General features: G+C 52.6%; 3 protein-coding genes and 1 non-coding gene across 7 annotated transcripts; all 4 read left to right on the top strand.

Moving 5' to 3' along the window:
- Positions 1 to 91: 91 nt before the first annotated feature.
- On the top strand, positions 92 to 163 carry TRNAE-UUC (transfer RNA glutamic acid (anticodon UUC)). The gene has a single exon. It is a non-coding gene; the product is annotated as a tRNA-Glu (tRNA).
- A 685-nt stretch (positions 164 to 848) lies between these two features.
- On the top strand, positions 849 to 7,713 carry LRRC20 (leucine rich repeat containing 20). The gene is made up of 4 exons (XM_023930100.2): positions 849 to 1,031; positions 1,836 to 1,985; positions 3,459 to 3,626; positions 7,177 to 7,713. The coding sequence occupies exons 1-4, from the start codon at positions 950 to 952 to the stop codon at positions 7,326 to 7,328; spliced, it is 552 nt and encodes a 183-aa protein (XP_023785868.1). The 5' UTR covers positions 849 to 949; the 3' UTR covers positions 7,329 to 7,713.
- Positions 7,714 to 8,781: 1,068 nt separating this feature from the next.
- On the top strand, positions 8,782 to 13,609 carry NPFFR1 (neuropeptide FF receptor 1). 4 transcript variants are annotated; one of them, XM_023930099.2, is made up of 4 exons: positions 8,782 to 8,868; positions 10,433 to 10,726; positions 11,386 to 11,485; positions 11,819 to 12,722. In XM_023930099.2, the coding sequence occupies exons 1-4, from the start codon at positions 8,835 to 8,837 to the stop codon at positions 12,612 to 12,614; spliced, it is 1,224 nt and encodes a 407-aa protein (XP_023785867.2). In that variant the 5' UTR covers positions 8,782 to 8,834; the 3' UTR covers positions 12,615 to 12,722. The 4 variants fall into 4 exon arrangements, 3 of the variants coding, with proteins under 3 accessions (XP_023785867.2, XP_086756131.1, XP_086756130.1); XM_086900005.1 differs by having other exon boundaries at positions 11,386 to 11,705; positions 11,819 to 12,528; XM_086900004.1 differs by having other exon boundaries at positions 11,386 to 12,722.
- A 586-nt stretch (positions 13,610 to 14,195) lies between these two features.
- PPA1 (inorganic pyrophosphatase 1) lies at positions 14,196 to 25,419 on the top strand. The gene is made up of 11 exons (XM_023930098.2): positions 14,196 to 14,339; positions 14,480 to 14,544; positions 18,341 to 18,394; positions 18,795 to 18,914; positions 20,579 to 20,665; positions 20,942 to 21,068; positions 21,555 to 21,682; positions 23,071 to 23,156; positions 23,385 to 23,454; positions 24,520 to 24,559; positions 25,090 to 25,419. Exons 1-11 carry the CDS (start codon positions 14,219 to 14,221, stop codon positions 25,119 to 25,121), a joined length of 930 nt encoding a protein of 309 aa, XP_023785866.2. The 5' UTR covers positions 14,196 to 14,218; the 3' UTR covers positions 25,122 to 25,419.
- Positions 25,420 to 25,840: the final 421 nt, after the last annotated feature.

Below are 25,840 nucleotides of genomic sequence, written 5' to 3'. Positions count from 1 at the left end.
CCAGCCCCGGCCCCGGCCACGCCCCGGCCACGCCCCGGCCACGCCCCGCCGGCAGGCGGCAGGCGCGGCACCGCGCCGCCCTGCCCGCGCCTCCCACGTGGTCTAGCGGTTAGGATTCCTGGTTTTCACCCAGGCGGCCCGGGTTCGACTCCCGGCGTGGGAAGACCGATTTTTCTTGCGCTGTTTGTTTGTTTGTGGGTTTTTTTGAGGGGGAGAAGGGAGGAATGGGGGTGGTGGTGGTGGTGTTGTCCTGCCGTTCCGTCCTGTCCAGGATTCCTTCTGCCAAAATGTTTCGGCTAGACAGGGCTGAATGAAGTCACTGGGAAACGGAATGCATCTACATATCCCAAACCGGGAAAGGGGTCATAATCCCCATATCCCATACCAGGGAATAGCATTCGTCTCCATATCCCAAACCAGGAAAAGGGCGTGGATCCCTATATCCCGAATAAGGAAACGGGCTGCATCCCCTAATGCCAAGCCAGGAAAGGGCATGCATCCCCATACCCCACACAAGGAAGAGACACACGTGCCCATATCCCAAACCAGGCAATAGGATTCATCCCCATATCCCAAACCAGGAAAAACAGCATATCCAACAGCAGGAACGGGGATGCATGCGAATAGATCAGGAAAAGGGATGCATCCCCATTTCCCAAACCCAGAAAGGAGATGAATCCCCATAACCGGTAACAGGAAAGGGGATACATCCTCATATCCCAAACCAGGAATCTACTCTACATCCCCTAAAAGCACCATCCTGAAAAGCTGGGAATCTCACCCCTGAGGGCCATGCCAGCCCCAGCACAGCCTCCCTCCCTCCCCTGGGAACACTGATCCCGCCGGTTATTTTTAGCATCCCTCTCCCAGAGACCAGAGTGGCTGGTTTCTCCCTCCAGCCCTGGATCCCCCGGTCCGAAGCGCATTCCCGGCGGGACCGGCCGCCCGCATGCACAGGAGGATGGGCGAGGCGGTGGCCCGGGTGGCCAGGAAGGTGAACGACACGGTGGAGAACAAAGCGGATTCCCTGGGTAAGCCCGGCGCTCCGTCCCGGCTCCCGCTCGGGGCCCGGACAAGGATCGGGTATCCGGGAGCAGGGCTCTATTTTTCACTGCCACAGTCTAAAAAAAGCTGTTGGCGTTCCCTCCCCGCAGCTCCGGAGAAGAGAAAGGCTCCCCCAAAGGGCCCTCAGTCCCGCAAAGCCAGAGCAGGTTCACAATATCCCATGGGATGTGTCCCTCCTTGCGAGCTGGGGCAGGAGCAGGTTTTTTCCTGTGTTGCCTTGTCAGATCTGTGTTTTCCAGCAATTTCCCCATTTTCAGCTAATACCCAAGAGTTCATCAAAGGAGAGAGATGAAAGCCACTCGTTTTTATTCCCACCGGATTCCCGGCCCTGGGATATAAACCAGTTTATGCCGGGAGATGGAGCTTCGTGCCTCGGGCTCTTCACATCCTCCTGAGAGAAAGGTGGGAGGATGGAGCTTGCTCCATCAGCCCCCGCAGTGCCTTTGAGGAGGGGGCAGACAGAGCCCATCCTGGGGCTGGGATACAGGGTTTCCATCCCCAGCATCTCCTGGGAGGGGAAACAGAAACAATTCAGGACAAAACAAAGCCACGAGGTGAGAAGCACAGTCAAATCTTTTTCCCTTCCCCACCGATCGCCGTGGGACAGCCAGCCATGACCGTGAGAAATCCAGCCAGGAGCATGCCCAGGGAAACCCCTGCTCCATCCCAGTCAGAGGAATAAGCATCCCTGCGCTGCTCAGGGGATTAGGGACACGGGGAGCAGGATGACAGAAGTTTTCAGACCCGTGCCTGGGTCTCTCTGTGCGCAGATCTGGCCAACTGCAAACTGATGACCTTCCCCGTTGGAATCTACAAAGCCATGAGGAGCGTCACCGAGGGGATCCATCGCATCTCCCTGGCCAACAACGAGCTCAAGTCCATCACCGGCCGATTCGTCACCACCTTCAGCCAGCTGACAGGTAAGGGACAGCCACTCCCAATCCTCTGGGACACTCCAGGAGCCCCCAGGCTGCTGCAGAGGGGGCAAAGCACCCAAGAGTCTCCTCTGAGCTCACACCTCATTGCGAGCGTTAGTTCAGACCCCCAAAAATCTATTTTTCCGTATACCCTCTGCCCCCTGAAGGACGAGGGTGCTGGTTCTGCGCTCACCCAAGCCTTCCAAACTGGTGTCAGGCTGCTGCGGGGTCACACATCACCCTCCAGCTCCCTCCAAGGATGGGGCTGAGGATGGACCAGGACAGGAAACGCAGCTTGGGGATAACAGCGGGGCATGGCAGAGACGGGGCAATCCAGGCTGTGCTGACTAATTAGTCCTCATCATGAGAAATCGTCGAGAGTTAATCACCGCAGGAGATGGGGGCGACCGTCGGCACCACATGGACACCTCCCTGCGGAGCCCAGAGAATGCAGCCCGAGGCTAATCCGCTAAAAAAGGGCCATGCAAGCATCCAGAGCATCCAGTACCGCGGTATTGAACACTGAGGACGGCGCTGGGGATGCTCTGGCAGCTTCTAAAAATCAATTTTGTTCTTCCAACGTACCCCACAAATGCCACCGTGGTGTGTGCCTGGGGAGGCTTCCCTTGCTCTGGAGCTGGAGCATCATCTGCGAGAACACCCCTAGGCTGGGGAAAGGAAACACGTCGAGCAAAGGAAATCAATTTTCATTTTCTAGACAGCACAACAAGCCCTGAAGGGGAAAAAATGACCTTGTTTCCCAGCAAGGGCTTTGCTCCACCAGTGAACCGATCACTCCGGTGATGAAATGTGTTGGGTCTCAGCAGGAACAGATGCCCCAGGGCTGGGGACAGCCTGAATAAGGCAGGACCTATAAATACCAGGTATTAGCAGGGGCAGGGCTGCTTGTGTGGGTATTTATAGTGCAGAAAGCCCTGTGTCACTGGAGAAGGGCGCTGGGACAGCGGGATTTGGGTTCTGTCCCCAGAAGTGCGGCCCCACAGGAGCTCATTTCTGGGGCAGGAAGGCAGCACGGACGGGCAAACTGTGAAAAATAGATATTTTTCACATCTAAAAACTTGTCATCCACCATTCCTTTATTCCTCAGAAGGGCTTCAGGCACATGAATATAGAGAGCTAGCATTAAGCCGTGACAAATGTCCATTGGGGAGGAAATTTCACTGACTTGATGAGGAACTATTCCTTATTTTTTTACACATCCTGCTTGCAAAAGGCTGCTCAATTTCATTAGGAAAGCCTGAGGAAGCCAACAAAAACATCACTCCTAAATGTGGTATTCCCAGCAGGCAAATCTAGAACGGCAACCACGGAAAATAGCGAAAAAAGAAAAAAAAAAAAAAAGCTCAATTTTTGGAGCCGGAATCCCACAGATGGCTGTAAATCAAGCCGTGCATTAATTATTTTTTTTTCCCATCTTTTTCCCTTCATCCTACAAACTCTTTTCTTTCTTCCCAGAGCTCAACCTGGCAGGGAATTACCTGCACCGCCTGCCTGAGGAAATCACCTCCCTGCTGCACCTGCGGGCCATCGACCTCTCCCGCAACAGATTCCGGCGTTTCCCGGAGCCCCTGGCCACCATCCCTGCCCTGGAGACCATCGACCTGGAAGAGAACGAGATTGCAGGTGAGGAGGAGCTTTCTCCCACTGGAAAAAAGGTGATTTAGCATCACCCCTTGGGGTGATGCTGAATAATCAGAGAATAATCATGCTTAGCCATTTGGCCTTCCCGGTGTTTTCATCGCTTCCAGCTGGGCTGACCCAGAATCCCCAGATTTTGTTAAAAAAAACAGAGCTGATTGCAGAGCCCGGTCCCCCTCTCCTTACTGCCAGGCTAAGCAAGGACATGAGCCCACCTGAACATTTCCCAGAGCAAACAGGAGCTGTTTAACACTACAAAATCCCCTAAAAATTGAATTAAATGAATGATAAGAGACGCTCGCTCATCCCTCAGCCTTGCAGCGGCAGGAAAATCTTTTCATGTGCAAAAAGCTGAAGGCTTTGGAGTCTCCAAAAGCTGGGCAAAAGGGGCAGCTGTTGTACACAGATAAAAAGGGATTTATTTAGGAGGCAGCTTTCAAAGAGCCCGGGCTGGAGCATCCCACAGCCCCCACAGGCCCCCAGGGAGGTGAATTTCTGAGTCCACTCGATTTTGCTGTTTTATCTGGGATGGCTTCAGCTGCTGCTGGGAAAGCTGCTCCCTGCAACTCGAGGTTTATTGACAGCCTCACATCAGCTGCTCCCTGGCTGTGCCTCGTAGAAACACTGGAATTAAAAACTGCTTCAACAGGAGCCAGAGAAAGACAAGGATTTTCTTCACCCTCTTTTTCTCTCTCGCCTCCCGGAGAGAGCTGCCTCACTTTTAGTTCCTTCCATCACTTTTTGAGTTTAATTGGCTGATTTCAATACGACCTGGTCTCCAAACAGCATTTTCCCTGCTTGTTTTGTGCAAGCAGGATGCTGGAAGGAGAGAACACAGCTTTTTGGTGCCTTTTTCCCTGCTAAAAAGCAGGGAGGAAAGGTTGCATCCAGGGTTGCACCCAGCTGGATTGATGCTGGGTTGGGAGGAGAACTGGGCTGCCAGGTTTGCTCACCTCCCACCAGGCTCCCCTCGGCTGGGAGGTGTCCTCCAGGTGTTGGGGAGAACAAAAGCAGAGGAAAATTTAACAATTTCAAGCCAAAATGTTGTAGGGATATGTCCTAGTGGTGCACACGATGCTGTCTGGCTGCAGAAATGGGTGATGTGAGCTTATTTTACACAATTTCTGGAAAGGGAAGAGGTAGAAACCGGAAAGCCAGGGGGGTTTCAGCCCATTTTTTTATGAGGAAAAAAAAATTTGGGAAATCAAATTGCTCCTACCAGCCCTTCCCAAACAGGTCCCAGGCTCCCCTGCACCTGAGCTTGTGTTTGTAAGGTTGCAGATCCCCTGGTTTGTGGTGCTGTGCCTATGTTGGTTCTGCCTGTCCTCCTCTGCCATCCCAGGGATGCTGGAGAGGCTCCTGCCAGGGCTGCAAACACGATTTAAAAGCTCCTGCTGAAAGGGCTGAGTGACCTCCTAAGATACATTGACATATTGAGCTGGAGGTGGTTGGTAGGTAATGTTTTCCATAGGGAAACAGGAGTGAAAAGAGATTAATTAATGCCTGCCTAGAGGCTGTGGGCTCTGTGAAAGGAGACATTTAGTGCCACAAGCCACCCTTTTCATCTAAATAAGCTCTTCACCCTGGCCTGTAATTATGTGTATATTACTGTCAGTGCTTTTAACTCTTTCCCTGATAATTAGAGTTATATCAAATCAGCATTTTAAGCTCCACAAATCCATGGGGATGTTTTGGTGCCTGGAGCTTCAGCTTCTCTTTCCCTTATTTCTTGATTAATGGTTTAATAGGGATGATGTTGAGACTGCTGCCAAGGCTGGGGAGGTCACTGCTGGGGGCAACTGTGGTTAATTTTGTCCTCCTGAGAATGTGGAGATGGGATAAAGGGGGATGGTTTCAAACTCAAAGTAGGGTTAGATGGGATATTGGGAAGAAATTCTTCCCTTTGAGGGTGATGAGACACTGACACAGAGACGTTGTGGGTTCCTGCAAGTGTCCAAGGCCAGGTTGGAGGGGGCTTACAGCAACCTGGGATAGTGGAAGGAGTCCCTGCCTCCATCCAGGGATGAGCATTAAGGTCCCTTCCAACCCAGAGCATCCCAATTATCGTCACATTCTGCTTTAATCACGTAAAAGCCTTTTCCCTCCCTGTTTTTTGCTTGACTGGTGGAGCCAGCATGAATAATTCAGGCTCAAATGCAAGTGCCTCATCCGTGGGGAAGGCAACAAGTGACGCTTTGGGTTGTTTCTAGAGGAATTTGTGGCTCTCAGGGCACAACCCTACAGGCTGCATTGTGTGCCCTGCCTGTCCCTTCATGCCAGAGGTGAGTCACTGCTCCTTACCTGGAACTCAGGTGCAGAGCTGACCTGGGAAGGTCTTGATCCCCAAAACACTTTACTAAACTCCCTAATTTAAACAAAATGGGTGAAAGCACTTTTAACTTTATTGTGCTGCCTAAGAGGATGATTAAACTTCTTATTCTTCACTTCACCAGACGATGATTAAATAGGAAGATCTATAAAGAAAAATAAATATTACTTTTGTGCTTCAAGGGAAAAAAAACAAAACAAAAGCCGAGCAAAATGATACAGGGGAATAGCAGTGAACAAATCCACCATGAAGAAGAGTTATTAAAAAAATTCATGTGAAGCTCTGCCTGATGAGATGTGCACTCCTAGGGAATTTGTGTATGGAAAATAGCACTGTTTTCTGGAGGCAAAAGAGGGGAAAAAAACAAAGGCATCGAAGTGTTTGAGTCTTTTTCTAGCATAAAATAAGTTTCATGGTTTTAAAATCACATAATCATCTACCAGACACAATTACAACACTGCAGTTCTGCTCCAGGTGCTGGCAGAAGAAACAGGAGCTGGGATATAAAAGGCTCTTGTGATTTTGGTGTCCAAATGAAAAAGAAATTGGTTTAGGTAAATCAGACAGGTGGGCTTTGCAAGCCTGAAATATTGTGAATTGTAGCAAAACCTATCACCTTTTAATGAGCTTAATGGGTTAGGTTTTCATCAGTCTCCTCCCTCAACTCTCAGTGAATTCACATTGGGACCATCCAGCTGAGCTGCACCCTTTTTTTTTAATACAAAGTTTGTTAATGCAATGTTTTCTAAAGGACAGCACCCAAACCCATGGAAATTGCAAAATAGAAGGGTGTCTGTTGATGGCTGAGAGCCATTTTGCAGCCTGTCCAACAAGGGCAAAGACCACGTGCTCTCCTGTCAGCTTGGAGAGGGCTCCTGGGCATTGCAACACCAGGGATAAAATCAGGGAATAAGTCCTTGAATCCAAATTTAGTGTCCCAGCAGGACTGGGAGAACTGAAGGGCAGTGCCCACACTGGATATCTTGGTGTCTGCACCTTGCTGACACATTCCATAGAATCACAGGATCATTTAGGTTGGAAAAGACCTCAAAGACCATCGAGTCCAACCGATAACCATTTGCCTGAGCAGATGGATAAATTAATATTTCACCGCCTTCCTGCTTTGATCAAAGCAGATCATCAAGAGGAGCTTTCATCCCTTCCACCCCTCCAGGACGGATTCTCACCTCCATGCTCTCTTTCCAGAGGTGCCCATGGATAAATTGGCCTCCATGGCGTTGCTGCGGAGCCTCAACCTGCGGGCGAACCCCGTCGGCCCCGAGGTGCGGCTGCTGGTCCGGCCCCTCGTTCCCTTCGACCTGCTGCTGTCTCCAGAGGAGCCCATCCCTAAAGCCTGACAGAATCCCAGGGTGCCCGAGCTGTCCCAAGAGTGGTCCCACGAGAGTGGTTTGGCTTAGGTCAGTCCCTGCTACGCCCCTGTTTCTGTCCCAAACCTGAGCGAGTGCCTCGATTTTCCTAAATTAAAAGCAAGCAGCGGGGCTCCCCCGTGAAGGGATGGCTCTGCCAAGTCCCAAGCCAGGCAATCTCCTGCTTATGTGTTTTTGGGGATGCAGAGGAGCTGCAAGAGGAGCTGGGGGGAGATCTGGATGTTCACCCTCCCAGCTGGGTGCTGGTGAGGAGCAGCTGAGATAGCAGAGGGCATCCCTGCGGCTGTAAGGGTTCTCCCTGGAATTGCTGACGTGGTGGTGTGCCAAGTGCCTGATTAAATGCTTTCCTGTTTCATCAGGGGGTTTGTATCTGATTAAATTCGAATTACCAGTCTTGTCCTTAAAGAAGCCCCTTCTCACAGCTGCTCACTGCAGCCTCCAGCTGGATTCTCACAGACCCAAGCAGTATTTCCCTGGAAAAATCCTTGTTTTCCAAGGAATTTTTGTTCCCTTCTGTTTTTTCACCGTGGAAACCAGTGCCACCCAATGCCAGTGGGTCTCCACAGGCTGCTCACCCCGTGGGTGTCCCCAGAAGTGTGCATCCACCTCTCGGGTGCTGTAGTTCCTCGAGCTGTGCTGATTCCCTTCCCAGGAAGAAATATCCTGGAGGAAGCGACTTCTCGGTGGCAGGGAGGCCACTTCCAAGCACACCCATGTCCCTTAGCAGCTGGCTGCCTGCAAAAAAAACCTCAAAAACTCATGGGAGAAACCCCAGGTGTTATCTCAAAACGCCTTGTTTAAACATCTCCCTTGTTTGTTCCTTTGGGTATTTAACGGGCAAACACTTCCCAATGCTCCGTGCGGGCTGGGGACCGCCAGGAATTGTAAATCCTGTAAACATTTAACTTCTAGGCTTGCCAAACTTTGGTAAAAGATTATGGTAAGAGATGCTGGGTGTGCTGGAGGAGCTGGGGTTAAGTGGAGCAGTCTGGAGCCAGGACCAGCATCCCTAAACATCGTGTTGCTTTTCCCTGCGTGTGGATTCATGGATGTGGGATCTCCCCACTCGTCTTGAGGCTCCTGGCATATTTTCTTCCCGGGATGGACAGTGGAGCTGCCGGGGACACCGGCCATCAGCTGCCAGCATCAGTGTGGGGACCTCGGCGGCAGCGAGGGGACAGAGATCCGGACTCTCCCTAGGGACCGAACCTTCTCCCTTCCCTCTCCCTGCCCCGCGTGGGCTGCCCGCCCCCGCGCTGCCTCATCCGCGGGGGGCTGCGTGCGGGTCCCCCGGTATCCATGGCGATGGGAGGCTGTTTCCCCCCGCGCCCCCTCCCCTTCTCCGCTGCAGCCGGCGAGCAGCCGCAACCGGAGCGGCGGCAGCGGAGCTCCGGAGCGGGCGGGAGGGACGGGGGCGAGCTGCGCCCTCTCCCCGGGCAGCCCATCGCCTCCGGCGGTAGCTCCTGCACAGCAGCGATGCAGCCCCCGGAGCCGGCTCGGGCCGGAGGAGGTGAGTGCCAAGAGCTGATTGATTTTATCCCCCAAAAAAGCTATCCACCCCTCATCCCCCTATTCCATCAGACCAGCCTTTCCCTGCGGTGGTTTCCCACAGCCAGGAAAGGAGGCGGGTGGTCCATCGCCCCCTGTCCAGTCCCCCTCATCCCCCTGTCACCACGTCTGAGATGTCAGTGCTGAACTGAGGACGCCTGCATCCATCCATCCATCCATCCATCCATCCATCCATCCATCCATCCAGCACCAACCCGGGTGCTCAGCAGCCCCTTATTTTCCTTTCCCCATCTTCCACCTGGCTTTTAAAGCCACCTCCAAATCCATAGGACACTAACCTCCTGCTCATGCTGCACTGCAGCCCCAAAAGATAAAGTCCAGAGAAGTTTTAGGCTTAATATCACAGATTTTGGGCAATCTCATCACAGTCTTTGTTATTGTTCCTGCTTACAAAGCTGGTTCATGTGTCTGACAGAATCTTGCCCCCTCGTTCCCGCTTCTCCCTTGCCTCTCCAAGAGGCTCCTTCTCCTGTGTGGGCTGCAAACCACCCCCAGCGCCGTTCTGAATCCCCACTGGAAATGTGTTGCCCAAATCCTGCACCCAGGACTGGGGTGTTAGGGGCTGGATAGGGCCGGAATCCTGAGGAAGCCGATGGTCCCTGTGGCTGGGAAAAGCATCTCGGCTGGCGAGCTGAGCACCAGGCACAGGGATGGGGGGATGCTCCAGCTGCCCATCACACAGCGGCTTTGCAGGGCTGTCCTACAGGCGCTTAAAGCTAAAACGTGCCTTTCCTCGCCTCACCACTGCAGCCTGGATTCTCCCGGAGTCAGTCCCGTCACCGCTGCAGGCAGCTCCTGCCCACGCCCGGCATCCTCCCGCATCCCTGCCTGTGTGCGGCTGGGGAAGCCCGAGGGTGGGAGCTGTGGAGCCCCGTTCCATCCGTAGTGACAAAATTCCACCCCCGCGCCTCCATCAGAAGCTCCCACTAATGATCAGAATGACAACTCTCGCTTCAGATGGGAGGGGAGGGTGTCCTCTGCCCCTTTCCCTTGGTTATTGCAGCTTTGTTGGGGAGAAGAAGATTTTGGGGAATATGGAACTGCAAACCTTGGAAGCAGAAGGAGAAGCAGCAGGGGCAGGGATGCTCCCAGGCCAGCCCGGACACAGCTCCCATAAGACCGGAGCATTGGAGTGTCAGGATGTGGATTTGTCTTCCTTCCATCATCCCTAAAGAGATTAGGGTATCTTCTGGGCTGCTCACCAAAAGAACGATGTAAATAATAACGATATCAAACAATAATTATATCAAATAATAATGATATCAGTGATATCAAACCATAACGGGGAAAAATAATAATTCAGCCAAGGTGCTGCAGAAGCTTGAGCTGTGTAACCCAAGGAGGAGGAGTCTTGTTGGGGCACAAAGATGAGTCCAGCAGGACATATCCCAGCCAGTCTGGGCACTGTAATAAATATGAAAACCCACCTCTGGAGGCATTAAGAAATGAAGGGAATAATTGCTTTATTCTCTCCTGGCTTCATTTTCCTGCCTTGCCTTCCCCAGGCCCTTCCTACGGCACCTGGTGGCCCAACTCCAGTGCCAGCCACCTCCTGAGGGAGAACTACACCTTCCTGGCATACTACCAGCATTCCTCCCCCGTGGCCCTCATGTTCATCCTGGCCTACACCTTCATCTTCCTCATGTGCGTGATCGGCAACATCCTGGTGTGCTTCGTCGTGGTGAAGAACCGCCAGATGCGCACGGTCACCAACATGTTCCTCCTCAACCTGGCCATCAGTGACCTGCTGGTGGGCATCTTCTGCATGCCCACCACCCTGGTGGACAACCTCATCACAGGTGAGCAGGGCAGAGGAAGGGGAGAGACACGAGGAACGGTGAGAAAGCGCCCCCCATGCCTGAGTGGGAAACATCCTTTCTTTTTCTGTTCTTTTTTTTTTTTTTTTGAGGTTTTGGCCATTTGTGGTAAAATAAGTTTGACCCTAATGTTGAATTTGCATATTTTTTGAAGTTCAGCCGTTCTTCACCAAGCAATGCTGAAAAAAAACCTCCTATTCTTCCTGCATCCACCTTCTCCCGTGCTGGCTCAGCTCTGCCTGTTGACCTTTCCAAAGATAAGGGAGTTGGGAGGGATCAGCTGCAGCAGCGGCCAGGCCATGGGGCAGGGTTTGTATTTATTGATTATGGGGTGTGATCTATTTATTGCCTTGATATTGGGGACACGAAACAAGATGTAAGTCCTTCTGATTAAGGATCCCAAAGACGGTAGGAAAAATGACAGCCTCCACGTTCCTTGAGTTTCTAAGTGTAATGTGTGTCTTTTTTACCAGTCTTGGGGTTCTTCTTCAAGGATCCATGCTGCTAAAGGCTATCTCCACACAAGCCCCCTGTTAGGAGCACGACTTGGCATCCCCCAGCAACAGCACAGTGGGTGGGGACACCTGAAGGGAGCTGGGTGAGCCAGAGGCACCTACAGCCTCCATGGTGTCCCCTCACAGGTTGGCCCTTTGACAACACCATGTGCAAAATGAGTGGTCTGGTGCAGGGCATGTCGGTCTCCGCCTCCGTTTTCACGCTGGTCGCCATCGCTGTGGAGAGGTACGTCGGCATGGGAACGTGGGAACGTGGGGACCAGGCAATCTCCAGCAGGTCCAGGTGCCCTGTGCGGCTCCCATTGCGAGAAAACTCCTGGGAATGTCAGGAACTTGTCACAGCTCTCCAGGGAGACCACAAAGCTGTCCATGGGGTATTCCAGCAAGGTGTCCTTCCCCACGCTGGGCTGAAAACACCAACCTATCTCTTCCACCAAAAGACACATGTAAAGAGCAACCCACCTCCCCCTCCATTCCCACCTCTGGGTCCTGGCCGCCCTCCTAGCCCAGTGATGTCCCCACCAGGTGCCCAAAGCCACCACCATCTGTTCTCCCACAGGTTTCGCTGCATTGTCCACCCCTTCCGGCAGAAGCTGACGCTGAGGAAAGCCCTGCTGACCATCGCCATCATCTGGGTGCTGGCCCTGCTCATCATGTGCCCTGCTGCCGTCACCCTGACTGTCACCAGGGAGGAGCACCACTTCATGGTGGACACCTACAACAACTCCTACCCTCTCTACTCCTGTTGGGAGGCCTGGCCCGAGACGGAGATGAGGAGGATCTACACCATCGTCCTCTTCTCCCACATCTACGTGGCTCCCCTCGCCCTCATCATCATCATGTACGCCCGCATCGCCTTCAAGCTCTTCAAGTCGGTGGCGCCTGCCCACGGCGGAGAGGAGCCGGAGGGCAGGAGGATCTCCCGGAGGAAGGCCAAGGTCATCAACATGCTCATCATCGTTGCCCTCTTCTTCACCATCTCCTGGCTGCCCCTCTGGACACTGATGCTGCTGACGGACTATGGGCGGCTGAGCGAGGGCCAGCTCCGCCTGCTCGCCGTCTACATCTACCCGTTCGCCCACTGGTTGGCCTTCTTCAACAGCAGCGCCAACCCCATCATCTACGGCTACTTCAATGAGAACTTCCGGAGGGGCTTCCAGGAGGTCTTCAGGGCCCCCCTCTGCTCGCTCCGCTGCCAGCGCAGGCCCTACGCCCCCCGGAGCCACGGCCGCGGGACCCTCTTCGGCACCCGCAACCGCATCTTCACCCAGGCGCGAAACAGCGACTCGCCGGCCGTGTCCGAGTCGGGGCCGCTGGCCCCGCGCCGCACTGGTGTCCCAGCGTGGGACAGCTAAGGAGCCGTGGTCACCAAACCACTCTGGACCAAGGGCTTGCCGGGTGGGGAGTGGGGATTTGCCCTGTTGTGGCCATGAGACATCAAAATAAAGGTGTGTCCTACTGATGCCTTGTGCATGGCTTGGCTCCTCCACTTCTCCCATAGCACCATCCAGAGGGCCCCCAGCTGAGCCCCCTGGCACCACAGGCCCCTGGGCCCTGCCAGAATCCCCCTTACCCAGCCCCAGTCCAGGGATGGGGCCAGGGAATACAGGGATCCAGGGAGAACGGGCCATCCTGTGCCGTGCTTGGCCATGCTACCGAGAGGCATGCAGCACCATTCTGTGCTGGACCAAGCCATGCCAGACCACGCCAAACCACACTGTCATGGCCATGCCAGGCTGCACCAAGCCATGCCACACCATGCCAAACCACATTGCCATGGCCATGCCAGGCTGCACCAAGCCGGATTGTGCCGGTCCATGCTACTCATGCTATGGTGGCCACAGGGAATGGACCCTTCCATGGCTATTCCATGGATAGGTGATTCTGAGGCCATCCCATGCTGCTGTGGACATGCTGGACCAAGCTGGGCTGGACCATGCCATCCCATGTTATTGTGTCCCTGCCAGAGCAAGCCATGCCGTGCAGGACAATGTCACTCCTTGCATCTGTGGCCATTCTGGACCACATCTCACCATTCTGTAGTGGCCATGCCACGCAGGACCAAGCCAGTCCATGCCAGTCCATGCTGTTACACCTGTGCTGGGTAGAATCATGCCACACCGGATTGTGCCATCCCACCCTTCTGTGGCCACTCCAGGCAGGACCATTCCCAGTCATGAAGAACCATTCCAGGCCGTGCAGGGCCATCCCAAGCCGGGAAGAACCATTCCAAAGCAGGAAGAACCATTCCAAGCCAGGCAAGGCCATTCCCAGCCAGGAAGAACCATTCCAAGGCAGGAAGAGTCATTCCAAGGCAGGAAGAACCATTACCAGCCAGGAAGAACCATTCCAAGGCAGGAAGAGTCATTCCAAGGCAGGAAGAACCATTACCAGCCAGGAAGAACCATTCCAAGCTGGTTAGAACCATTCCCGGCCGGGTAGAACCATTCCAAGCTGGTTAGAACCATTCCAAACTGGTTAGAACCATTCCCGGCCGGGTAGAACCATTCCAAGCTGGAGAGAACCATTCCCGGCCGGGTAGAACCATTCCAAACTGGATAGAACCATTCCCGGCCGGGTAGAACCATTCCCGGCCGGGTAGAACCATTCCAAGCTGGTTAGAACCATTCCAAGCTGGTTAGAACCATTCCCAGCCGGGTAGAACCATTCCCGGCCGGGTAGAACCATTCCAAGCTGGGTAGAACCATTCCCGGCCGGGTAGAACCATTCCCAGCCGGGTAGAACCATTCCAAACTGGATAGAACCATTCCCGGCCGGGTAGAACCATTCCAAACTGGATAGAACCATTCCCGGCCGGGTAGAACCATCCCAAACTGGATAGAACCATTCCCGGCCGGGTAGAACCATTCCAAACTGGATAGAACCATTCCCGGCCGGGCCGGGCCATTCCCTGAGGCGCCGCGTGGCGCGGGGGGCGGGCCGGGCGCGCGCACGGCGCATGCGCAGTGTACCCCGTGTCCCGGCGGCGGCGGCGAGCGCGGGCGCGTGCGCGGCGATGTCGGGGTACGGCGTGGAGGAGCGCGCCGGGCCCCACAGCCCCGAGTACCGGCTCTTCTTCAGTGAGTGCTCCGGCCGCCGCCGCCGCGGCTCCCCCGCGCCCCTTCCCGCCTCTCCGCACCCCCCCAGCGCTCGCCTGAGCCCGCCCAGGTGGGAGCTGCCGGGGGGGTCTCACTGCCGGCCCCCTCCCTTTGCCTTGCAGAGGATGCCGCCGGGCGCTACATCTCCCCGTTCCACGATATCCCCATCTACGCGGACGCCGGGAAGGTAAGAGAAGGTCCTGAAACACGCAGGGCATCGGGGACTCCTGAAACATCCGGGAGATCCGGGGTTCTGAAACGTCCAGGGGACCAGGGGATCTGGGAACCTCCAGGGGATCTGGGAACACCCAGGGGGATTAGGGGATCTGGGAACACCCAGGGGACCAGGGGATCTGGGAACCTCCAGGGGATCTGGGAACACCCAGGGGACCAGGGGATCTGGGAACCTCCAGGGGATCTGGGAACACCCAGGGGACCAGGGGATCTGGGAACCTCCAGGGGATCTGGGAACACCCAGGGGACCAGGGGATCTGGGAACCTCCAGGGGACCAGAGGATCTGGGAACATCCAGGGGGATTAGGGGATCTGGGAACACCCAGGGGACCAGGGGATCTGGGAACCTCCAGGGGATCTGGGAACACCCAGGGGACCAGGGGATCTGGGAACCTCCAGGGGACCAGAGGATCTGGGAACATCCAGGGGGATTAGGGGATCTGGGAACACCCAGGGGATCTGGGAACACACAGGGGGATTAGGGGATCTGGGAACACACAGGGGACCAGGGGACTGGGAACACACAGGACCAGGGGTCCTGAAACATCCAGGAGATTGGGGAGTCCTGCAACATCCCGGGGACCAAGGAGTCCTGAAACATCCAGGGGACATGGGGATCTGGGAACATCCTAGGGACTAGGGGGTCTGTGAACATCCGTGAGATCTGGGATCCTGGAACATCCAAGGGACATGGGGATCTGGGAATGCACAGGGGACCAGAGGATCTGGGAACATCCCAGGGACCAGGGATCCTGAAACATCCGAGAGATTGGGGAGTCCTGAAACATCCAGGGGACCAGGGGATCTAGGAACACACAGGGGAGTAGGGGTCCTGAAACATCCAGGAGGATTAGGGGATCTGGGAACATCCCAGGGACCGGGGATCCTGAAACATCTGAGAAACTGGGGAGTCCTGAAACATCCCAGGGACCAGGGGATCCTGAAACATCCAGGGGACCAGGGGATCTGGGAACACACAGGGGACCAGGGATCCTGAAACATCTGAGAGATTGGGGAGTCCTGAAACATCCCAGGGACCAGGGGATCCTGAAACATCCAGGGGACCAGGGGATCTGGGAACACACAGGGGACCAGGGGTCCTGAAACATCCAGGAGGATTAGGGGATCTGGGAACACACAGGGACCAGGGAGTCCTGAAACATCTAGTGGACCAGGGGATCTGGGAACCACGGGGTCCTGCAGCCTGAGACTCCTGGGGGAGGCTCCCAGCTCCCCAGACTGCAGGAGGACCTCCTGGAGTCATTGTCTCCACCCTGCAAGGAATGGGTTTCTCACCGTCCTGGCCTCGGGTGGAGCGACCCAGGAGAAGTGAATGGATGATCTCATTCTCATTTTTTTGCGTCAGAGACGCGAGTGGCTGGCTTGAGCTTACCCATGCAGGCGTTTTGGGTTAGCTAAGCAGAAAACTGCTTATTTTGTAATACCTACACCCATTCCTAAGGGTTCTGCATGATATTTCAGGCTTGGGTTTTGGCTACAGTATGGTCTGCAGTATAATCTCACACTGAACAAGAAAGATGAACAGGTTAAATTCCTGCTGTAGCATCTCCTGGGACCTTTTCCCTGGCAGAACCTGCCCCTTGCAGGGCTGCAGGGCTTTCACATCCTTCTAGCAGCCAGTGGTTAGTCAAATTAGGCTGTTCTGAGTAAAAAATGCCCCAGCTTCAGGAAATCAAAATGGTTGTGTTTCAGTTTTCATTTAATGTTTTTTTTCAGCGGTACCTCGGGCTGTCTGAGTGTGTACTTTAGTGTTGTAGCTTGTTTCTTTCTCTGTACTAAAAAGCTGTGCAGCTCGGGAAATGTAGTGGAGCAACTGTTACTTGTGAGAGAGAGCTGAAATTGAGAGGTGGGGAGTGGTTCTGGGAAAGGAAAAAAGAATATGCAGTATTGAGAGATGAACCTCTAAAAAAGCAGCTGATTGAGCTACTGAGGTGAAGGTGATGGAGCTACCCGAGGTGCTCTGGGAAGTCTGAAGTGGCTTTTGCCTTTTCAGAGGGGAAAAGATGGACTGTGGTCATCAAGGACAGTGGTGAAGCAGTGGCTGAGTAGGGAAGCAGTTCCCAGTGCAGGTGCCTGGCAGGTAACCCAGACAAGGAAAATCCAGATAATGCCACGCTTTGCAGAACAGGGGAGGAAGGAGCAGGGGAATGAGTACAGAGGTGAGGAGTTCCTTGAACTGGTAATGCTTAACTGGGGAAACTGGGCTACTGGTGTGCCCTCAGGCAGGCAGTGCTGCTGCCAGCACCTCTGTGCCAAGTGATTCAGAGAAAAAAGTCACAATAGCTGAAGGTCAAAGTCCCTGAAGTTGCACAATGGTGCTGGTCCCATGGGGCTCTCTCTGTAGCTGAAGTGCCTCAGCACTGAGGTTTTACTCATCACTTAGCAGGTGGGCTGCCAGCCCAGTTACAGGACCCAGGTGGAAGCAAAAGGTTGTCCCACTCTGTCTGGGCTCCCTGATCTTTATCCTCAGACTCCTAAGACGCTGAGAGGATTGCAGGGTGTTTTTTTCAGTCTCGGGCTGGGCTGTGTTGACCTTACCTGGACTTGTGTCATTGCAAAGGGATGACCTTGGGCTGCTCTCTGTGTGTCTTTGGCCAGGCTGGACCTTGGGGAAGCTTCAGTCTTTACAAAGATGCAGCCCCAAGTCATCTTTCCCTGCCTGCAAAACCATAAGAACCCAGCCCAGCCTGTTCCAGTTGCCTCATTCCTTCCCTCAAGTTAGGAATAAAAATAATTCTGTGCCTCTCTGCAAACAAAATGCAAATGAGCAGTGACCCCCCTGCAATTAAGGGGTTGTAATAAAGCTCTGCTATGGAAGGGTGTGGGCAAAGTCAGTGATGTAACAGCCCTTGTTGCACAATATCAATCCAATTATGGGGCAATACAAGTTCGAGGGACTTTGCCATGCTAATGCTGCTTAAGGTGGGGATTAGAATCCTTGCCCAGGCCAGGGAGCAAGGTTTGACTTTTTGTTAAAAAGCCATAATCTCTTCAAACAGCAGATGTTAAGGTTCAGGCATGGAAGAGCTTGTTTTCTTGGAGAGGAAGCTGACATTGAACTCTCAGCCCAGCTGGATCAACAGGAGGTGTTTTCAAGTGTCACCTGTAAACAAGATACAGTGAGATGTGGTTCTGCATTTCCCCCCCACATTTTTATCCTCACACCATGCCACTAGCAAGGTCTGCTTTTACAAGAGTGTCAGCTTGGAGGAAGGGCATTCTTCCCTACATGATGACCAGAATATTTGGGAGTGATGGTCACACTCCTTCAGGGCGGTACATAGATAGCTACACTATTAAATAGATGGCTTGTCCTGTTGGCCTTGTCTTTTCTGAGTGGCCAGACTGGCTCTTTCTGTAGCATCACTTTGTCTTTAAGAAATATGGCCCAAACACCATTTTGTTATGTCCAGGTTTGTATGCAGCTGTTTAACCTTTTCCTGTAGCCTAGGAGTGTGATGAGGATGTTTGTAGGTGGCAACTGATGGAGAACGTGTGGGAACCTCAGTCTGGCTATTGGGGTGTTTTGTGGGATACAGCTTGGAGTGATGACATGTGACTGACTGGGCTATCAGCTGTCTCAAAATGAGCACTGAAAAAAGGAACCCAGCAGGAAAAACACGGTTTCAGGTGAACTGGCTGCTTTCTGTGCTCACCTGTATGCACTCCCTAGTTTAAAGCATGGCCCCAAGATTCCTTCCCACTCACTGCTCTTTTGCTTTCTTCAGAATGTGTTCAACATGGTCGTGGAGGTACCTCGATGGACAAACGCTAAAATGGAGGTAACTGCATTACAGTTCCAGTCTTAACCCTTTTTCTTGACCTTTGCCGATTCCTCCTCAATTCCACCTCCGGAATCAGAGTGGTTTCTAACTTCTCCTGTCAGTACTTGCTTAATGCTGGAGGTCTGGTGTGGAGGCTGAGATTGCAGAAGTTGGAATGTTCTCCAGTGGCTTCTGATTAAAGCAGTATTTTATGGCTCTTAACGCCATGTGATTCCAAGGCTCGTAAGCCTGATGGAAACCATATCCCAAGGGATGGCAGTGCAACAGGAGTCGTCCAGTATCTGCTGCTGGCATCAGCATCATCTCTCGGTCTCTTGGTTTGTCAGTTCCATTTAGAAAAATTACTTTTTTATTCATAAAGGGTAAAGCAGAGGGATTTATGTAACTTTTCTTTCAGATTTCAACAAAGGAACCCTTAAACCCAATTAAGCAAGATGTGAAGAAAGGGAAACTGCGCTTCGTAGCGAACGTGTTTCCCCACAAGGGCTACATCTGGAATTACGGCGCCATCCCACAGGTACTGTGGTTTATCCCAGTGGCTCATCCATCCTGGCAGGGAGGAGGGAGGGTGCCTGCAATTGGCACTGTATTAATGAGCAATTAGCTCATTAATTAGCAGAGAGTCTGATCTGGATATATCGTCCTGCGGAGGGAGAGAACCTGTCAGGAGAACAGGGGTATTTTTAAGCAGAAATCCCAAGTTTTAGGGATTTAGCTTCTCTCTGATGTTATAAGCAAGCTCCCTGAGGATGAGCAGCTGCTGCTCAGCCTCAGCTGCTCGGAGGTGGGTTGGGCAGGAGCTGGCAGGTCCTTCTCTGTGGCTGAAGGGAGCTGTCATCGTGCATCTGGCGATTCAGTGCCTGGCGAAGCACAAGGTTTTATCCTAATGGTGCAGGATTTAGGCTGAATCTTTATGGAAGACTCTTCTTGCCAACGCCCACCACTGCACAGATGTGCTTTCCCAGAAGCAGCTGGCAAGGTGGGACCATGATAGTGACGTCTGGACATATGCTCTTAAGTGGCTGGGGACTTCTAGATAAAGAGGGACTTCAAACAAGGCTGTTTGCCTCAGATGTTCTCTAAGACTGGAGTTTCCTCCAGAGAAAAAAGCTGTCAGTGACAGATCACAGGCAAACACACTGAATTTGGTATTTCTGCTCTTGACAGTAGGACATGTCGAGTGTTTTCTCCACATGGCTTCACACAGGGCCTCAAAGTTGAGTTGTTTCCTGCTTGAATGGATTCTGGTGTCTGACTCTTTGTGCACAATGGTATCTTTTGAAGCCTTTGCTCTGTCATGTGTTTGTGGATCGAAGGTGTTTATGCATCAAGAGCTTAACACTTCCTGATAGAAAAATGTGATAGTGTTTGTGAACGGCCCCACAGCACCACCCAAGTGTCAGAACATCTTCCTGAGCGCTCTGGATCCATCACAAGGTCCTGGCTACCCTGGTCTTGTCCTGGTATACAGAGGTTTGGGAAGAACATTCCTTTTTCTATCTCAACCCCCTTAGGAGAACATGTTCCTTATGGTGCAAGTGGGCATGGAGTGCTTTTCACTCCTGATCAGGAGCATGTTTTAAACAGCTCGTTTTTGGAGTCAATTAATTGGCCTCTGGAGCTGTGTCCTTCAATGTGCATTCACCACTGTGGGTGAGATGCACTGGGGAGCACAGTGGAACTCCACATTCTTATCTCTTCTCTAGGGTTAACAGTGTCTTTAATTGTTTAATGAAAGGGAAACAATACACCCTGTCTGTCTTCCATCTCTGCTGGGCTGCTATCTGGAGTCCAGGAAACTTCTGCTAAGGAATGAATAGGGAGAGGAGCAGTCAGGAAGCCAAATCAACAATTGCTCTTTATAGATGTGAACTTCACCTTTACGCAGCCGTGGGACAGAGGAGGAAGTCTGGAAAGTTGTTGAAAGGGGTTTTGTTGGGTAGGAGGGAGCTGCTTACCTTTTGGAAAATGAGACCTTTTAACTTGAATTCAAACTTCTCAGGCACAAGGGAAACAGTAGCCCAAATCCTGACCTGGCAGCAGGTGTGAAGTGGGCCATCCTCTGTTCATTCCGGGCAACTGCATGCCTGAAATAAACCTGCTTTTCACTACCTCTCTAAACCTGTGAGTTCTTATTCATGTATGGTTGATTTTGGTGTTGGTTTGGGTTTTTTTTTCCAGACTTGGGAAGACCCAAGTCACAAGGATGAAAATACTGGTTGCTGTGGAGATAACGATCCGATTGATGTGTGCGAAATTGGAAGCAAGGTAACGCATCCTAAATGTCTCCTGAAACGTGTAATTAATGTCTCCAAAGTCAATTATCCAGGGACATTATTCATTTCCTACCTCCCCTCCCTTAACAACGTGATGTTTCCCTCTGCTGCCTCTGGAGATTGTTGCTGAGATGAGCCAGGGCTGATGAGCCGCTGACAGCGAGAGCTAATTTCATGGTACCTGGCTGCTTGCTGAGCTCCTGCACAGCCTGCTGTTGTGCTCTCCTTGGATGCATCAGAATGGACACCAAGGCCTTTGTCCTTGCAGGTCTGCTCTCGGGGAGAAGTCATCAAAGTGAAGGTGCTGGGCACGCTGGCTCTGATTGATGAGGGAGAGACAGACTGGAAGGTGATTGCTATCAACGTTGAAGACCCGGATGCAGACAGCTACAATGGTGAGTTACAGGGGGTGGGATGAGCAGCATCAGTGCCTCCCTTTCTGCCCTGAAAGCCTGCAGGAGGTGGGGACTGGGCTTGCTCCTGCTGTGCAGTGCTGTTAATCAGATGTGATGCTGGAAGGACGATCCTAGAGCAAAACATTTTCACTGCTGTTCGTCACACCTGCACGGCCTGGCATTCCAAACGCAGGGTGGCAATCCAGTGGAAGGAAAGGGATTGTCCCCCAAGCCTCTAATCAGAGCTGTTTAAATGTGTCCAGGCTCCTGGGGACACTGGGGATACACACCCTGAGGATGAAACAGTAATTTTCCTGAGGAGATACTCACTGTGTCCTCCGGGAACCTGGCCGAAATGTTGCTAAGGCTGCTGGGGAAGGGGCTGGAGAAGGCACAGCCCAGAACAGCTCAGCAGAGCCACATAAATTCTGTAATTCAGTAAATTCTGTGCTGTTTCTGGCTAATAAATCCCATGTCCCCTGCCAGACATCGAGGATGTCAGAAGGATGAAGCCTGGATACTTAGAAGCTACTGTGGACTGGTTCAGAAGATACAAAGTACCTGATGGAAAGCCAGAAAATCAGTTTGCTTTCAATGGAGAATTTAAAGGCAAGGTAGGATCACCTCCCTTGGTGCAAAAACTGGAGCTGAGGGTGTGTGGGGACACGAGTGAATTGCTGAGAAATTGGATTTTTATGGGGCTGCTGATAGTTGATTTCACTTTATCCTGCTGTTTTTCCAGCCTAGTGAGTGCAGGAATACCAGAGAAAAATGCCTGGGGTTATCAGTGTGGTGGTGTTGAATATTTTCTTCGTCTGGGATCACTTCAGGGCTGGGAGCCTCCGTGTCAGAACCAGGTGGAAAACACCAGGTTTATTTGCTCCAGCTCTGGAGCAAAGGCAGCTTGACATCACCCTTTTCCTCCCTTACCCGTTGGCTTTGATCCACTGCAACCTGGTGCAAGTTGAACTTAACTCAGGAGTTAAAACACTTCTTCCTTTGGGAACAAAGTGTTCCCTCACACCCTGTGAGTAAGGCTCTGCCTTGGCAGCACTGCTCCTCTGCCTCTTCTCTGGCTTGGATCAGATAAGTTACTGCTCCTGAGCAAGTGAAATCTTGTTTTGGTGTCCTCACTCCTGCCCTTCCTGGAGTGCCATGAGGGGTTTAGTGAGGTGACTCAACTCCCAGAGCTCCAGAGGTGGTGCAGAGGAGGGGGAAATCTTCCAAAAGCCCTCTCTGGGAAAGAAAATGGAAGTCATGAAGGACTTTTCCCCTTTGATGGTGCTATAGCACAGCACTAATTTGGTTGTGCTGGAACACCTTGCTGCCCCTCAGGATGGGTGAAACCCATCAAGGAAACTGGAAAATCAGGATAAAGAACCTCACACATGCTCTGCAGTGTTTTATTTGGCTTGGTTTGGTATCAAACCAGGACATTCAGTGCCGGTGTTCACACCAACAAAGAACTGCGTGTGTTTCTTTCTCCAGCTGACAGTTTAATACTTGAGCATATATTGCCCACTTTTAAGGAAAGAGGTTGATATGCCTGGAAACAAATTAATTTTTAAGTAGTGGCAGAGCCAGATCAGCTGCCTGTCTCTTCCTGCTGGTCTGAATTACTTGCCTGGAGTGGAAGAGAGCTCCTGGATAGGCCTGGATCTGCAAGCTGCTGGAGACAAACTGAGTGGGAGGAGCAGCAGGGTGGAGGTGCTTTTATAATGGAGCACTGGCCCGAGACTGTGTTCAGTTTCTTTTGGCCTCAAGCTCGCTCTGTGACCTTGGCAGATCCTCCCATCTTGAAAGCAAAACAATTCTCCTGTACAATCCTGGTTGTCTCAGCTGTTGTGCACTGGGAGTTTCTGCTCTTCCTGAACAGCACCAGAGCAGAAGAGGTTTCTTCCAGCCTCTTCCAGAGCTGTCTAAAATCAACTCCTTGTAAGTGATAGTCTGGAGAAGGTGGTCTGGTGCTTCCATGTAACGTGCTGTTTGTTCTCATCTCCAGGATTTTGCCCTGGATGTCATCAAAGGCACCCACGAACACTGGAAAGCTTTAATAACAAAGAAAACTGACGGAGGGGAGATCAACTGGTAGGTTAATGCGTGTGGGAAATGTGCACCTTCCTCTTCCTTAACTGAAAACCCTGGAACTTCCCTTCCTGAGTGGTGCCATGCTTTCTGTTAGCTGCTGGCTGCCTCCCCAGGCCGTCCCCCTCCACTTGGCAGCTGTTAACTGAGATCCTTAGTATTCCATTATTTAATGCTCCTTGGGGGAAAGGCTGGGCTTGCACATTCTCACAAGTGGCCAATGTCTTCCAGCACCAACCTGACGGTGTCTGACAGCCCTTTCTGCTGTAGTCAAGACTGTGCAAAAGCTACTGTGAATGCAGTAAGTACCAGTTGGGGTGGCCAAATCCCGGTGTTATTATGGGGAAAATGGGTGCAGTTTGTGTAGTGAGCTGTTCTCTCTGTGTGAGTGGCACTTGGCATGCTCAGAATGTTCTGGGTGGCTGAACACCTGCTTCTGGTTAAACAGGATGGATGTGGGGCAAACCAGACATTCCTCCAGAGGCTTCTCTGTGCCCTTAGTCATCCAAGAGATGGAATCCCAAACAGAGTTTGCATGGAGGGCTAAACTTCTGAGCTGTAGCTTGGCTGTCAGCTCTTCTGAGAGGGTTTTAATATTTGGACTTCCAAGGGCTTCACAGTACAGGTCTCCCTTTGAGAAAAGAGGGCCCAGTTCCCCAGGGGTATTGCAGGCTTCAGAATGAAGAGCTTGACATTCCTGGCGTAGTTCTCCTGTCCAGCCTCAGGAATTAATTGTGTCTCCCTAGACTTGAAGAGTACTGCTGTTGGCAACCTGAAAGGGCTTAGAGGGAGGAGACAGGAAAATCGAAATCCAAATCTTGCCTCTCTTCCATAGCTGGAAACCTGAGTCTCTCTGCAGCCCTGGGGAGACCTTTAAAACCATTGTCTTGTTTTCTAAAGTGCTGGTATTCCCAATTAGGGGTCTCAATGAGGTTTTTGAAAGCCCTCATGGAGGATGTGTTACCAGACAGGGATTTTCTCTGTCTTTGGTTGTTGAACACAAAGGGGAGAGCTCTTCAGAAGAGTTCTCAAAGAGTCCTTCATTCCCCCATAGTTTTTAAACCAACATTGTAGGTTTTTTTTTTTTAAAAAAAAAAGCAGCTGCCTGCACCTGTGTAGATTTTGGAGTGCTGGGAATCAGATGGCCCTGGAGCCTGCACTTGGAGGAGAGCACTTCGGGCACACGGTGCATCTCTGGGATGGGGAGGCTCCAGGAATGACGTGATGTGAGCTCAGGTGTTCCCCCACAGCTGACCAGCTGCCACAGGGTCTAAAATGGTGCTCAGGAAAGACTCCTGCAGCCCTAACTGATGTGTGGAGAGTGCAAGGACACCTCTGGTCCCTAATAACACCCTTCTTGTTTCAGGCACCGCCGTGTAAAGCTGCCAGCCCCATCCCACCCGAAGGTGAGTCTCAAAACCCACCCTGACATGCCAGTACAGAGCAGGGGCTTCCTCAGAGGAATCACCTGTAGGAAAACGAGGGTCTGAACTAAACCTGGATGTTGCTGTAGCCAGGGCAAGGCCCAAGGGCAAGCTGAGGGAGCAGAAAGAGGAGCTAGGCTGACACTTCCAATCCCTTCATGGGGAATAAACCTGCGGAGAAATGCCTGTCTTCCATGTGGCCATGGGAGCTGGAGGTCAAATGGCTTTGTCTCCCTGAGTCAACTGAGCCAGAGGGAATCCTGGCTTGCTGTCCTTGCCTGCACCAAGTCATGGATGCTCCTAATGGCAGCCTGAGCAAGGGTGACTGCTTTGGGAAAACAAATCCACATAAACAGGGTTGTGCCAGAACCTGTTTGTTGTGCTGAGGAGCTGTTGCCAGGAGCAGAGGAAGCCCCTGAGCTGGAGATGACACATACACACTGCCAAGTGACTGCTTAATAACTGGGTGGCTCACAGGGGACCAACCCTCTCCTTTTTTCTGCCCCACACAGTTGACAAATGGTTCTACTACCAGAAGAACTAAGTCCCGAGGATGGTGGTGAGACAGCTGTGTCCTTCCCACCGAGGAGCTGCCACGCGCAGGAATAGACCAGAAAAATAGCTTCAGTGTCAGCAAGAAGACCTTGCCTGTAACTTTGCTGATTAGAATTCCATACCTAGCAGTGACGTGTCTGCTGAGGCCTGGTGGAGGCTGGAAGAAATAATTTATAAAATCCAAACACCCTGCTTGTGCATGGTCATGTGGTGTGCTCTAAATCGTGACAGGGGATCACTCACCTGGGACGTGTACGAATGCTAGAAATAAAAACTACTGAAATCCAGCGCTGTGGGACTCCCTCTCCTTTCCCTCCCTGGAGCTGAGGGGGTCACAAAATCAGATTCTTTGAGGTTGGAAAAGACCTCAGAGATCATCGAGTCCAGCTGGTGACAGATTCCCCATTTTGGTGCTGAGCGCCACGTCCCGCCCTGGGCAGCCCACGCAAAGACTAATAACCTTTTATGTGAAGAAATTCTTCCTAATGTCCAACCCGGCCCTCCCCTGGAGCAGCTTGAGACCGTGTCCTCTCCCCCGGCCCTCAGCGTCAGTGATGGGGGCTTTTCGGGGTAGCTCAGGGCCACGTCCCTCCCAAGGCAGGGGGCGGTCTCGAACCCGTGTTCCCGCGGAGCGCGGCCGGGTCTCGAACCCGCGGCCTCCCGGCGCCGCGCGGGGCCAGCGGGGCCGGAAGCGGGCGGGGCGCGCGC

This window comes from Cyanistes caeruleus, chromosome 8, assembly GCF_971803275.1.
Source record: "Cyanistes caeruleus chromosome 8, bCyaCae1.hap1.1, whole genome shotgun sequence".
In the NCBI taxonomy this organism is placed as follows: domain Eukaryota; kingdom Metazoa; phylum Chordata; class Aves; order Passeriformes; family Paridae; genus Cyanistes; species Cyanistes caeruleus.
Note: the sequence above shows the minus strand (reverse complement) of the source record. Positions and strands in the feature narration are given on the sequence as shown.

Excerpts from the sequence above, each read along its gene's own strand:
- NPFFR1 (XM_086900004.1), top strand. The coding sequence starts at position 8,835 with ATGCAGCCCCCGGAGCCGGCTCGGGCCGGAGGAG. Across the intron at positions 8,869-10,432 it reads GCCGGCTCGGGCCGGAGGAG|GCCCTTCCTACGGCACCTGG; the intron begins GTGAGTGCCAAG and ends TGCCTTCCCCAG. Across the intron at positions 10,727-11,385 it reads GGTGGACAACCTCATCACAG|GTTGGCCCTTTGACAACACC; the intron begins GTGAGCAGGGCA and ends GTCCCCTCACAG.
- LRRC20 (XM_023930100.2), top strand. The coding sequence starts at position 950 with ATGCACAGGAGGATGGGCGAGGCGGTGGCCCGGGTGGCCAGGAAGGTG. Across the intron at positions 1,032-1,835 it reads GAACAAAGCGGATTCCCTGG|ATCTGGCCAACTGCAAACTG; the intron begins GTAAGCCCGGCG and ends CTCTGTGCGCAG. Across the intron at positions 3,627-7,176 it reads GGAAGAGAACGAGATTGCAG|AGGTGCCCATGGATAAATTG; the intron begins GTGAGGAGGAGC and ends CTCTCTTTCCAG.
- PPA1 (XM_023930098.2), top strand. The coding sequence starts at position 14,219 with ATGCGCAGTGTACCCCGTGTCCCGGCGGCGGCGGCGAGCGCGGGCGCG. Across the intron at positions 18,395-18,794 it reads GGACAAACGCTAAAATGGAG|ATTTCAACAAAGGAACCCTT; the intron begins GTAACTGCATTA and ends CTTTTCTTTCAG. Across the intron at positions 21,069-21,554 it reads GGATGCAGACAGCTACAATG|ACATCGAGGATGTCAGAAGG; the intron begins GTGAGTTACAGG and ends GTCCCCTGCCAG.